General features: G+C 41.0%; 1 protein-coding gene and 1 long non-coding RNA gene across 2 annotated transcripts in view; one reads left to right on the forward strand and one right to left on the reverse strand.

The window, feature by feature from the left end:
• The window catches only part of LOC148185452 (uncharacterized), a 158,927-nt gene that overhangs the window by 123,259 nt on the left and 22,200 nt on the right, over window positions 1-13,468 (reverse strand). Inside the window, exons 2-3 of the long non-coding RNA XR_015775915.1 lie at window positions 12,019-12,065; window positions 9,834-9,922 (exon numbers count right to left, since the gene is read on the reverse strand). This is a non-coding gene — a long non-coding RNA (uncharacterized LOC148185452). The remainder of the gene's footprint in view (window positions 1-9,833; window positions 9,923-12,018; window positions 12,066-13,468) is intronic.
• The window catches only part of LOC121963053 (transcription activator GLI2-like), an 86,682-nt gene that overhangs the window by 35,651 nt on the left and 37,563 nt on the right, over window positions 1-13,468 (forward strand). Inside the window, exon 3 of the mRNA XM_088074694.1 lies at window positions 12,648-12,753. Coding sequence (XP_087930820.1) covers window positions 12,648-12,753 — 106 coding nt within the window. The remainder of the gene's footprint in view (window positions 1-12,647; window positions 12,754-13,468) is intronic.

A 13,468-nucleotide genomic window follows, 5' to 3' on the forward strand; every position in this document is an offset into this window, starting at 1 on the left:
CAGATTTTAAGTCTCCAAATGTTGGTGTTTTGTCACTGTTTTGTAGCAGCCAGTCAGTGTTTTTCCTGCAGGTTTCTAGGCCTCAAATTTGGGTGTTTTATAGGAATCTAACGGTGTGTTTCCACTGGGTTGTTTTAGGCTCCATTCTCGGGTGCTTTGTAGCAACCTGTCAGTGTTTTCTTCGGCTTTTTAGATACAAAACATTGGTTTTAGTAGCCTGACAATATGTTTTTTTAATGGCTTTTTAGGCTCTAAATGTAGAAGTTTTGTAGCAACCTGCCAGCGTGCTTTTTAGTCACTGTTAATGAGTGTTTTTATCTGCTTAGGCACCAAAAGTGGGTGTTTTGTTTCAATCTGTCAGTGTTGTCATTGGCTTTTTAGGCTGCAAGCGTTGATGTTTAGTAGTGACCCATCAGTGTTAGTACCAAGAAAAGCAGGTATTTCAAGCCAAAAAATGATGTGATTTTTCTTCCTAAACTTAACCAACATTAACAACAACCTGTTGAAATGGAAAGTTCCAGCGTGTCTGCTAATTATAACATACAAATGTAACACATCAGAGGTTTGCAGAAACAAACGATGCAACGTCGGTCCACCCTTTCTATCCTCTGAGTATCAGTACAAAGTTTGTCCAAACACTGATATTCTGGAAATGCGTCAGTTTCTTAGCAAGACAATGAGGAGAAAGGCCCACAGACGTATTTTGAGACTAAGTTATGCAGTTATTTGTGAGGAATGTAGCTTTTTAGTTGGCTTATATTAACGACGAAATAGTTCTCTGATTTCCCACCTTTGAAACAAAGCGTTTTCAGTTTCCCTGATGCGCTCGCTCTCTGTGTGTCTGTTTGCAAACATTTCGGTGAGCTGAAGAGGTGCGAGCCGTCTGTGGAGGACTGAGGAAGTCAGGGGGGGCCTGCTCTCCATCACGCACAGCAGCCGAGTGTCAAACAAACACAGAAACAGTAAAATAAAGCCTGTTAGGACGGCGGAGCCGGGGGACGGCCGGGTCAAAAAATAGAGACAGTCCTGCTTCAGCAGATTGTGTCGGGCGTGCAGCGGAGCGTTTATCGACACGGGAGGCTGCCGGGTGCTGACGCGACAGCACGCGCCTCCGTCTATTTTTGTAGATCGAAGAGGAGGTCCGGGCCCCCTCGGTGAGGACCGGTGAGGTGGAAAAGACACCTGGGGACCAGGAGGATGAGGAGGTGCATCACTCAAAACAGTGACACTAACTTACAACCCACAGGCTGAATCTGGCCCCTGATAGGGCCCCTGGTGCCCCCCAAAAATTTAAATTCACATTAAAAATAAAGTGATTGACTCTGTGAATTGTTTTTGTCCTTTTAGTCTCCATAAGGTGTCAGAGACATAAAACAGCATCAACATAGAGCTTGTTGACCAAAAAAAGAGCCAGAGGACGATCTCCTACACCCCCGACAGAGGACACAGCTGAGACACTGATGTCCTCAAATCAGAGAAATGTCCTTTCATCCTAAAAATGTCCTAAAATCTGAGAAACATCCAAAAACCCAAGAAAAATCCCAGAGAAATCAAAAAATCTGAGAGACATGATCAAATCTGAGAAATGTCCTAAAACACTAGAAATGTCCTGAAATACAATAAACATCCTAAAATCTTCAAAAAGTCCTTAATTTCTAGAAATGCTGGAAAATCCAAGAAAAGTTCTCATATTCTCGAAATGTCCTAAGATCCTATAAATGTCCGAAAATCCTAGAAATGTCGTGAAATTCTACATGTCTTAAAATCTGATAGTTGTCCTACAATCAGAGTAGGGAACTTTAAATCCTAATAATGTCCTAAAATCCTATAAAAGTCCCAAAATCTTTGAAATGTCCTTGACTCATATCCAAAAATCCAAGAGACATCCTGAAATCCTAGAAATGTCCTAAAAATCAGAGAAAAGTCTTAAAATCTCATAACCGTCCTAAATTCTACAAAAGTCCTTAAATCTTAGAAATGTCCAAATATCCGAAAAATGTCCCAAAATCCTAGAAATGTCCTCATCTTCTAGAATTGTTTTTCAGTCGTAGAAATGTCCAAACATCCTACAAATGTACTAAAATCCTAGAAACGTTCTAAAATTTGAGGTACTGTACATCCTCAACTTTTATAAATGTCCTTAAGTCCTATAAAAGTCCCCAAATCCTAAAATCTGAGAAATGTCCTACCACACATAGAATGTCCTAAAATCCTATAAAAGTCCTTAAATCCCAGAAACATCCAAAAATCCTGAACATGTTGGGGGCTGCTGTGACTGGCCTCCTGTCAGGGTGTCAAAGTGTCCCCCAGCTGAAGCAGGTTTAGTGTCCCTGTCTGAAAAACGTCCCCCCCCCCGTGTTGGTCCAACATGCTTACCTGCAGACCTCATTAAGACACCGCCCTGTCCTCGCCCTCCTCTTCCTCATTTCGGAGAAGAACTAGGTCTCTGTTTAATTTACCGGCGGCCCTTTGGAGTAATCTCCCGCTCAGCTGCTGCCGCGGTTTCGGGGCCGAGGCGTAATCCCAGGCGCCCCCCTGGCGAGGGCGGCGGCGGGGTAATATGGATGTTAGCTGGGGAGCACGGTGACAGCCCCAGAAGCGACGATTTAATTCATTGTATTTTAATTATCGCTCTCCTCCAGCGGCTGCGGGCGCTCTCTGTGGCTCCTCTCGACAGCGGGCCTTTATCACGCCGCCGACCAACAAGATAATAAACTTTAGCTTTAAGGTAATTACTTAATCTGGACAAACCTGTGTGTTAAGCAGTGCTATTAAGCCGAGGGGTGATAAATCAGGCCAGCACTGGAGGTGGGTGATTACTCGACGCCGCAATCAGTCTTGGGACCCTCGCAGTCTTTTAAGTACCTAAATTGCACAAACAGCATGCTAACAACACGCGGCTCGTGGCACGGCGAGCAGAGGAGGCCCATCAGCGGCGCCACCTCGCCTCGCCGGCCTCGTTTTGTTAATGCCAGCCGCCGCCGCGCGCTCACCTTCAGCCCCGTGATGCATGGAGGTTATTAGCACGTGGCCTGAGCACAGCTGTCGGAGGCTGATAAGTGACTCTCCCTCGAGGTGGTTTGCCACAGGGGCCACCAGGGCCACCGGGGCCACGAGGGCCACAGGGGCCACCAGGGCCACCAGGGCCAAAGCCACATAGTGGTTTGGCCCAAACAGTAAGCAGGGTGACTAAAGCAGGTAAAAATACGTCCTGAACCCGTTTTTCTTCAGAGAGCACTCTGAAGTGGCATCAAAAAACTCTTAATCACAAAAAACACATGGCCAAAAGTATGTGGACACTGATGTTATTTGATATTAGACGACTAAAATATTCTGATTTGGCAGTTTAGGAAACATTCTGGACTAAAGGTGCTTGTTCCTGCATGATGGACTGAACGTCAGATATTTTTTATCAATTCAAGTCTCACCTGTTGATATCTTTGTTAATCAATTACAGTCTTACCTGATGACATATTTTAATTAAAGTCTAACCTGCTGAGGTCTTTGTTAATTGATTAATTAAGTCTCATCTGTTTACATCTGTTAGTTAATTTAAGTATAAACTTTAACGTCTTCGGAAATCAATTACAGTCTTACCTGATGACATCTTTTAATTAATTTAAGTATCACCTGTTATCACTCTGTTAATTGATTTGAGTCTCACCTGTCGACGTATTTCTTGAAGTCTCCCCTTTTGATATCTGTTAGTTGATTTAAGAATCACTATTTGATGTCTTTGTTACTTAATTTAAGTCTCATCTGTTGACGTCTTTGTTAAAGGATTAGGCAAATTTGGCACAAACGTCCACTTTGTCTAAACAATGAGTTCTCGTGAGAGTGTTATCTCAAGAACTCGTTGAGGGAATCTCCTAAAATCTGGCACAAACATCCACCTAATCTCAATGATGAGACGTAAGTGGTCAAAGGTCAGGGTCACTGTGACTTTACCTTCCTTATTCTTTTGAAAATGATATAATTTAAGAATGACTTGAGGGGATTTCTTCAAATTTGTCACAAACATCCACTTGGACTCAAGAGTAAAATTGATTAGATTTTAGTGGTCAAAGGTCACTGTGACCTGGCATCCATCTCATTCTTCTAGGATGTTAGATTTTCAGAAGGCCTTGAGAGAATTTTCACAAATTTGGCACAAATGTCCACTTGGACTGAATGAACTGAATAAATGAGCCAATTAGAAGTTGTCCTTGCATCTGTCTCATTCTCATGAAAGCAATATCTCAAGAAGACCTTGAAGGAATTTCTTCAAATTTGGCACAGACATCCACTTGGAATCAGTGATGAACTAATTAAAATCTGGTAGTCAAAGGTCATTTTATTCAATGCCATATCTCAAAACAGAAGGAGAGGCATTTGAACAGATACTGAATTGCTGAACTGTAACTGCATCTTTACTTCTTTGTGGGAGCGTGACACAATGAGGCATTAACAGTCTGCAATTTGGTTAAAGTATCCATTGCAATACAGTAAACATCGTTTATGGCTCAGCTTTGCACATTTGCTACGTATGGACATTTTTTTCAGACATTACTTGAAAAGTAGCAGGTCAAATGTTTTTAAGCATCACACTAATCTCCAACCTTCTCATGCAAGAGACACTAAGATACAAACAAGTTTGATAGTTGTGTTGATAATCTGTGTTTGTTTTCTACTCTCTGACTGAAGAAACGCGTGCCTCCAGTTTCATATTCTCTCCTCCTGCTGCTGTGATGTAATCCGCACTGACTCGTCACTATTTCCTGGGATAAGTCCACAGGAAGTGACGCATTTTTTTGCGTGTCTGGTTTGGTAAAAGAGACCAAGAAAAATTGTTATCATGTGGAGAAATCTGGATCAAACTGCTCGCAGCAGTTTGTGTATTTAGGACTTGAGCCAACTTTTTCTGCTGTCATTTCCTGCCAGGATCTTTAAACTCTATCCTCACAGAGTGAGTAAGACAGAAAAAAAGTGGCTTGAGTTTGGCTGTTAGAGTCGGTGTAAATCTGATGGGAACAGAGTGATGATTTGCTGCAGTTTCTCCAAGAGAGGAAGGACAGGCTGAGAACTCATGGACAAATGTGGAGTGTAGAAACAGTAAAAGTCATGAAAATGTCTGAACCTAGAAACTCAAAACATGTATACAAACACAAACTACAATTCTGCCTCATGATTTTACGCCTCCAAAACCAGTCAAGTTGCAGCTAAAGTTTACATCCATGTCTAATTAAGCTCATATGTAGCCACAACAGGTTACAATTCTTAAAATGTTGCCCCTCGTCAGTTCCTGAGATATGGTGTTGACATGCAGCAAAAGGCCACAGGCCAGACGTGAGCCCGGGCTGCTGCAGAAGCCTGAGGCATATGGGGCGCACGCTCTACCTGAGGTCGCCCCGAAACATTATGTTCTTAAGATACTGAGTTCACAACAGTAAGAGGGACGCACTGTCACGGTGACTTTTGACCACAAAAATTGAATCACGTCTCCTTTAGTTCAGGTAGACGTTTGTGCCAAATATGAAGAAATTGAGAATTGATCATTTGAGAAAATTACCTTAAGGCCTTCCTAAGATATTGTGTTCCCAAAAAAATGTGACAGACACAAGGTCACAGTGACCTTTGACCACCAAATTTAATCAGGTCTTGAACCAAAGTGGAAGTTAGTGCCAAATTTGAAGAAATTCTCTTAAAATATTGTGTTCTCAAGAATGGGATAAACATGACTTTTGACCCTTGAGCATCTAAACTGAATCCGTTTCTCTTGAGTCCAAGTACACATTTGTGCCAAAATTTAAGAAATTCCCCCAAGATGGTCTAGATATCCCGTACACAAGAATGGGATGGACTCAAGGTCACAGCTGCTATTGACTTTTAACCACAAAAATCTATTCAGCCCAAGAGTCCAAGTCTACATTTGTGCCAAATCTGAAAATATTGACTCAAGAGTTTCTTGACATTATGTATGCAAAAATGTGACCGATGCAAGGTTGAAGTGACCTTTGACCAGCAAATTCTACTCAGTTGATTGTTGTGTCCAAGTTTACGCTTGTGCCAAATTTTAAGAGATTTCCGTTATTGAGATGCAGCGTAGACAAGAACAGGACGGACATGAAGTCATAGTGACTTTTGACATATGAAAATATAATCAGTTCATCTTCTAGTCCAAGTCAGCGTTTGTGCCAAATTCGCTGGACAATCCCAATGAAGCATAAAAGGGTAGCTCACCCACTAACAGCCACCAAAGGGACCTTGAGGTGAGATTATTTTCTTGTCAGAAGCTTTGAATGAACTGAATTCATGCAGAACTTTTGAAGAAGAAGCTCGAGGTCGTTCACACGATCTTGTTAGATCACAAACTTTAAGACGATGCAGGAAAACAGTGTTTCTGCTGCGCGCAGAGGAGGAGGGGTGACTATGAGAAAGTGCAGCCGGCCCGCTGCAGACGCTAAAACAAATGTTATCAAGCAAAGACTAATAGATGGCTGGAGCCTAAGCGAGGGCACGGCGGCGCTGGCTGACGCTGCGTACGCCCAGGGGGGATCGGGGCCCCGTGAATCAGGTAAATGTGCCTCTTGAACTCTCCCGAGCGCTCGCCTTTTGTTCTTCCTGTGGCGGCAGAACAATGGAGCTGTCTCGGTGATGGAATAAGCCTGCCTGGTCAATCCCCCGGCCAGGACAGCGGGGCCGCAGAGGAGACTCGGAGGACCGGCTGGATGCCTGACAGGCCTCCTCCAGGTCCAACGTGTCCCAGCTGGAAGAGAAATCTGAGCTCTGAAAGCTCAAAACTCTCCTGTTGTTGTGAGGATTTTAAAAATCCGCAGCTCTGCTGTGAGTCAGCTTGTGACATCTGAAACTTCTGTGGCACATTTACCGAATCTGAGCCAAACTTTATTCGGACACAAACTAAACAAACTGAAAATTCTGCTAAAACAACAACATACTTAAATCAAAAACAAGTCATACAAGTCATTTCATTTCATGTACTTCGCTTCTATCACTCTGAGTTTTGTACTCTTCATTTCTTTCAATTTCACTGAAATCTTCTTATGAGTGTCATACAAACTACTGAATTTAATGCCATTTAATGCCTCAAATATCACCCAAACCTAACTTTTATTGTTTAAATGATTCTAGCACATAGACCGGCTTTGTTTTGACCCTTTGAAACCTGAATAAATCGGTTTGATTTCTCTCAAAAACATGGGAAGAGGGCAATGAGCATGAAAGAAGAAAAGTCACAAATTAGCAAGAAATTAATTATCTTTTTTTTTTTGCTTTTTTAAAAAATGCAAACAAGTTTAAAAAAAAACATCAACAAGAAAAGACATGGAAAAAATGCAAAAAAATAATATTTTTAAATGTGTAATAATGTGGCAATAAAGTTTTCTCTTGCTGTCTTATTAATTTCCAGACATTTTTCTCAAGTCGTTTATTTTGCCCTGGCTTTTTGAAAATAATCTTCTAAATCTATGAATTTCTTGCAATGTCTTAGCAAGTTTCATTGTTTTTATCCCCCATGTTTTTGAACGAAATCACACTGATGTGCTCAAGGTTCAAAGGTTTAAATAAAAGCAGTACAGGCAAAAGTGATTTCTCTCCAGATTTCAAAAATTTTAAGATAAAAATTTCTATTTCAAACAGGACAGAAATTCTCCGCACTGCTCAGGTAAAGTTAACTTCTAGATTACAGACAGAAATTACTTGTTGCACTTTGCGTAAATGGTGTACTTGTACTTTAGATATGTCAACTACCAACAGGGGACTATGACTGCACACCAACCAAACGGGGACCTCTGTTGCTGGTTATTTTATGACATCAAAAATGTAATAGAAAATGTACTCATGAGGTTGTTTCCCATAATATTACTGAAAATCACAACAAACAGGTTCCTGTATGTTGGAGTCGTGACTCGCTCATGTTCGGTGTTTGTGATGGAAAAGGCCTCGGGCTCGTGCGTTTAATTGATGTGAAACACTGTAATAAAGGCGCCACACCTGACACTGGAGAGTCAGACAGCAGCAGCAGGAACTGCAACACTGTTTATTTCTATTTTATCTCCGTCTAAATGTCAACTTTTATCTCTTCTTATGACTGTGTGCATCACCATCTCCTTCCTCCTCTGGACCAAACTGGCCGTCGTCTGTCACCCAGATATTCTGCAGTATAATTTGGGTCAGCCTGCTATAATAAGCCTCTGTCTGACTCCATACGCTGTGCAGGCTGAGTACACACAGTATAAATACGCATATATGTACTATACGTGTGAGTGTGAGAGCCCCATTCAAAGTTAAAACACCACCCAGAACAGTTGGGGGTGAAATTTCAGAGGGGATCGGGACAAAGAGCAGCGAGATCTGGGTCACCAGAACGTGACGAAGAGACGGAGATCTCTTTAAATCCTTGGCTTAATTACATCAGAATTTGGGATAGTCCTATTGCTATTAATATCTGGGTAAGATGAGTAGGGTTATTTATTTATTTATTTATGATTTCATATTTATTTTTATGAAATCATTCATCTTTTTTATGTAATCATCTTTTTGTTTTCTGCTGGGATATTGCCATGAAAAACTTTGTTTATTTTTTCTTCTTCTGTTTTTTTTAAACTGAGATTTTGCTGTGTTTTCAGTGGTGGTCGTGAAATGAAAAGTGTTTTTGGTTTTATTTTTTACATTTTTATCGTTATTTTTTTACAAAGACATCACTGTGTTTCCAACGGGGAAAGTTTCACTAAAAGTGTCTTTATTTTACTGAGACATCACTGTGCCAGAAAAAAAACTTTTGTTTTGTACAAATCTCACTGCATTTCCAACCAAGATAGTACCACAACATCTATGTGTTTCTAACGGGCAGCGTTTTCTTTTTTTTAAAAACCAAGATATCACTCACAATTTTAAACGGGGATATTTAAATGAAAAGCGGTTGTTTTTTTACAGAGACATCAGTGTGTTTCCAGCGGGATACAAACGTCACTGCATTTCCAACAGTGACAGTTTCACAAAAAGCTGCTGTGTTTTCTGAATAATCCAACTGAATAATCTGAATATTTCCAACGCGGATAGTTTAATGAAATGTTTGTGTTTTAGCAGAGACATCACTGTGTCTCTTGCTGGGATAGTGCCACAAAAAGGATTTGTTGTTGTTGTTTTTACCGTGACAGCTCTGTATTTCCAGCGGTGACCTTTCTCCCAAAACCAGCTACTTTAAGCCAAACCATTATCGTTCCTTAACCATAATAGAGCGGGTTTTTTTGTAATAGAGCGAGTCCTTTTCTTGTACTTTTTTATGGTACTTATTTTACTTTATTCTGTATCATTTTATTTTGCACGTTTGAAGTAAAGATCTAAGTAAAGTTCTCCCAGAATCCACATCAAGACATTTCTATGCTAAAGAAAAAAAAAATCAGTTAAAGGGTCACTGTAGGTTTTTGGTGACAAAAGTTTTCTATCAAATTAACGGCGGTTTGTGCGGAGACGACGCTGACGGAGTCCAGCCTCGTCCTGTCAGGCTCGATGGCACCGCGCGGACTGAAAATGAAGTAAAGAGGTCTATTTCTGCGGGCGTTCGGGGACGGGCCCGTCCGTCAGGCTGTCAGGGTGCAGAGTGAGAGGAATGGACCTGGAATGCTGACTCACTCAGGTCCCGGGCCCCCGGGAGCCCCGGGAGGCCCCGTTATCCCCTCCCAGCGCCGGGGCCGAGAGCAGATAATGATCCGTGGCCCCGACCCCTCCGCTCCCGAGTCCCAGGTCACCCGGCGAGATTCCCGCCGGAGTGTGTGTGCGAGTGTGTGTGTGACACGGGGAGAATGTTAATGCGATCCAGAGATCAGCCGGCTCACCTCTCGCTCCGCTCCGCGACTCGATGTCTCTCTGCGATCCGGCAGCTCGGAGACGAGACGCACCAGGTTGCAATTAACAGGATGTGAGACTGTACAGACATGACGAGAGAGAGAAAGAGAGAGAGTTTGGCCTCGTGGAGCTTTTCCAAAATAAAAAGCTTGAGAAAAATGTTAACAAGAAACACAACTCCATAAAGTCTGTTTAAGAGGCTTCGTTTATACGGCGGTAAAATAAAGACACGACATCTTCTGCGGCTTCGTGTTATCGCAGCAGCTAATTAGTTCTGATGTTTTGGGTAAACAAGGCTGTAATGAGAAATCAAAAGGGCCATTAAAAGAACGAAACACGCGGAGCTCGTAAAAACAGACGACTATTAAAAAACGTGAACGCAGGAAAATGCAGAAATGAAGCTTTACTGCAAAAAACTGCAGCTCATGTTTTTGCCCTCCAAAAATGATTTCATGCTGCGGCCAAATCAAACATCATGTCATTACGCTGATGGTTAAACGTGGGAGACACAAGATATGTTGGTGCAAAGTTTGCCGAAACGTCCAAAACTGGGTTTGATTTCCTTCAAAAACATGGAAAAAAGGGTAATAAGAAATGACCCAAAAATTAGCAAGAATTCACAAAAAATCAGCAAGAAACTGGTGATAAAAAACAATCAAATAAACAAAAAAAAACATGAGGGGGCAAAAAGGCGATGAGTAACTTGGCAGGTAATGTTCCAAAAATCTAAATGCTAATTATTTATTTTACTTTATTTATATTTTTATGTATTTTACATTCATTTTTAAGCAGGTTTTTATTTTTCATTTCATTGCATCGTTTTGTTTGTTTTTGTTTTGAATTTTATTTTATTTTAATTTTCTTTTCTTTTTCCTAATCTCTTGCAAGTTGTATTTAAGTTGTTCTTCAAGTTGTTTATTTGCTTCTTTGTGACCAAAAAGAAATTTTGTAAAAAACAAATGTGAAAAAAAGAGCAAGAAAATTACCTGAAAATCAGAAAAAGAGAAAAAGTAGAAAATTAACAAACAAACACGAGAATGGCCTGAGAAAAGGTGCTTATATAAAAAAATATATATATTCTATATATTTTAAAATATATAGAAATGATAATTGTTATTCAAATACTGTGCTACATGTAGCTACATGCTACCATCAGGGGAACACCGAATCTTTGTTGCTGTTGTTTTTGTTTTCCCTGATCTTGATTTATAATCATGCTGGAACATGTAAGATTGTGTTTAGAAACTTTTATTGTTGATTTTTCACTGTAGAAAGTGCAGCTATATGCAGTCCCCAGCTGCAGCAACAATGCTACATGTAGCAACATGCTAATGTCATGGAAAAATGTAATTTTAGTGGCCGATGTTGTCCGTTTCTCCTGATTTCAGATCATATTCCTGCTGGAACATGTCCAGTTGTGCTTAAAAGCTTTTATTTGTGATGTCTAACAACAGAAAGTGCCACTAAACACAATCACTCCTCAGTTGAGAGTACACTGCTACATGAAGCTACACGCTAACACCAGGAAACATGTAATCTTAGTTGCTTATGTGGTTTTGTGGATTTTGGTTCAGAATCAAATATTTGTGATTTTTCAGTGCAGAAAGTGCCGCTGTTCTCCATTAAAATAATCCCTCGACTGAAAATACATTGCTACATGTAGCTACATGCTAATATCAGGGAAACAGGTAATCTCAGTTGTCAATGCGGATCATTTCTCCCAGATTTCAGATAATATCACCATAGGAACATGTACAGTTGTGTTTATTGGTGATTTTTCACAAAGGAAGTGTCTCTATTCTCTGTGACAGACATTCCCCGTCTTCGAAAACAGTGCTACATGTAGCTACATGCTAACTTCAGGGAATCTTGGCTGCTGATGTTGTTAATTTGTCCTGACGCTTTTGGTTGTGTTTGAAAGCTTTAACTGATGAATTTGAACGAGGGGAAGTGCTTTTAAATCCATCACAGTTATTCCTCAGCTAGAGATGTCTTTTCTGGAAGTAGTACAGGCGTCTTTTTTGACGTCATAAAGATGTCTCTCTTGGACATCATAAAGATGTCACTTCTGGACCTTTGCAGGAAATTTTAGTATTAAGTTTGTCGTAGACAGCTGCTATTACGTTTGTGTAGTCGTTAACAAAAAGTTCTTTGTACTTTTTTTTTTTTATTCACCTGAAGGTCGCAGAAGGTCACGATGGCTGCGTCTGTCCTCGCCAACCCTGAAAACACAAAACAAAACCAGACGGTAACTTCAGGCAACAATTAAATCCTGAAAAACAGACACGAAATCAGATAGTTTCACATCGGCGTGATGTTTACAGTTGACCCGGAGTGTGTGTGCGTGTGTGTACTCAGTGAGTTTGGGGGTTTTAGCTTTGCCGTTTGGAGGCTCATGCTGTTTGTAAGGGCAGAGCGTGAGCAGAAGAAAGCTTTTCCCAGCGCTGTCAGTCCCGGTTTGAGTCGGGGCAGCAGCTTCCCTCCACACAGTCCATCATCCCGTCTAGTTCAAAGAGCCTCTAGCTGCAGGTCTTTGTCAAAAGCCCGGTTGGATATCTTTTATGTTCAAGATGTAGGATTTCTTAGGACGACTTTGATTATTTATTTATTCCACTTCTCTTGTGTGATAGTGCCAATATTTTACACGAAAGTGCTCAGCTTGCTCTGAAATTCATGTTGCTTTATTGTAGCCCTTTTGCCTTTGAATTTTTTTTTTTTTTGAAAGGCGAGCTCGTTTTTTTTTTTTTTTTTGAAGTCTCCTCTCCCTCCCTCATCTCTTCTTCTTTGCTTTTCTGTTCTTGCAGCTCCCCACCACATCTTCCCCACCTTCCACACGCCCATCCCCATTGACATGCGGCATCACGAGGGACGCTACCACTACGAGCCGCACGCGCTGCACGCCATGCACAGGTAAGTGGCCTTTTTTCCCTTCTGCGTAATTATTTCCTTCATCACGTGTCTAAAAATACAGGTTGAAGTGAAAGTCATCAGATCTTTTTGATGCAAAACTTCCTTTTCGGTTACCACTCTACAGCACAGAGCTTGTTTTGCCTTTTTTATTTTTTTTAACTCTGTGAGAACATGTTAGCAGGCGCTGATGAGAGCTGAGCGCTCGCCAAGTTCAATATCAAAAGCAGATGACAACATGCCGGCTTCCAAAGTGAATAATCAATGCCGGCTCTAAATTTCCCCTCTGCAGCCCTTGTTTCCGATACAGTTTGATTATGTGGGCGAGCTTTGCTGTTCTGGCTCCGACCGTCTGGGGATAAAAACACTCTGATGCTCTCAGAAGTCTGAAGTTTGGTTACTGGGATCCAAACTGGGAACGTCTCAGTGAGAAATGTGAAAATTCTCTTCACTGTATCTGAGAAAGGCTTTTTACAACCCAAAATACAGAGAAAAATGTTTGCACTGTACATTTCTGCAACCAAATGTTACATTTGTACATTATTATGGAGTGAATATTTTCAAACTTTACATTTGGACAAGCTGGCATTAACATGTGGTTACACTTAGGCACAAAAATCATGAATATACTACAAGGAAAAGATCATGATTTGGCTTAAAATACACAGTTTGATTGGACATAATCCATGCTGGAAATGCACCAATATCATAGTAATTA

This window comes from Plectropomus leopardus, chromosome 24, assembly GCF_026936395.1.
Source record: "Plectropomus leopardus strain MGB_pleo_1.0 chromosome 24, ASM2693639v1, whole genome shotgun sequence".
Lineage (NCBI taxonomy): Eukaryota > Metazoa > Chordata > Actinopteri > Perciformes > Serranidae > Plectropomus > Plectropomus leopardus.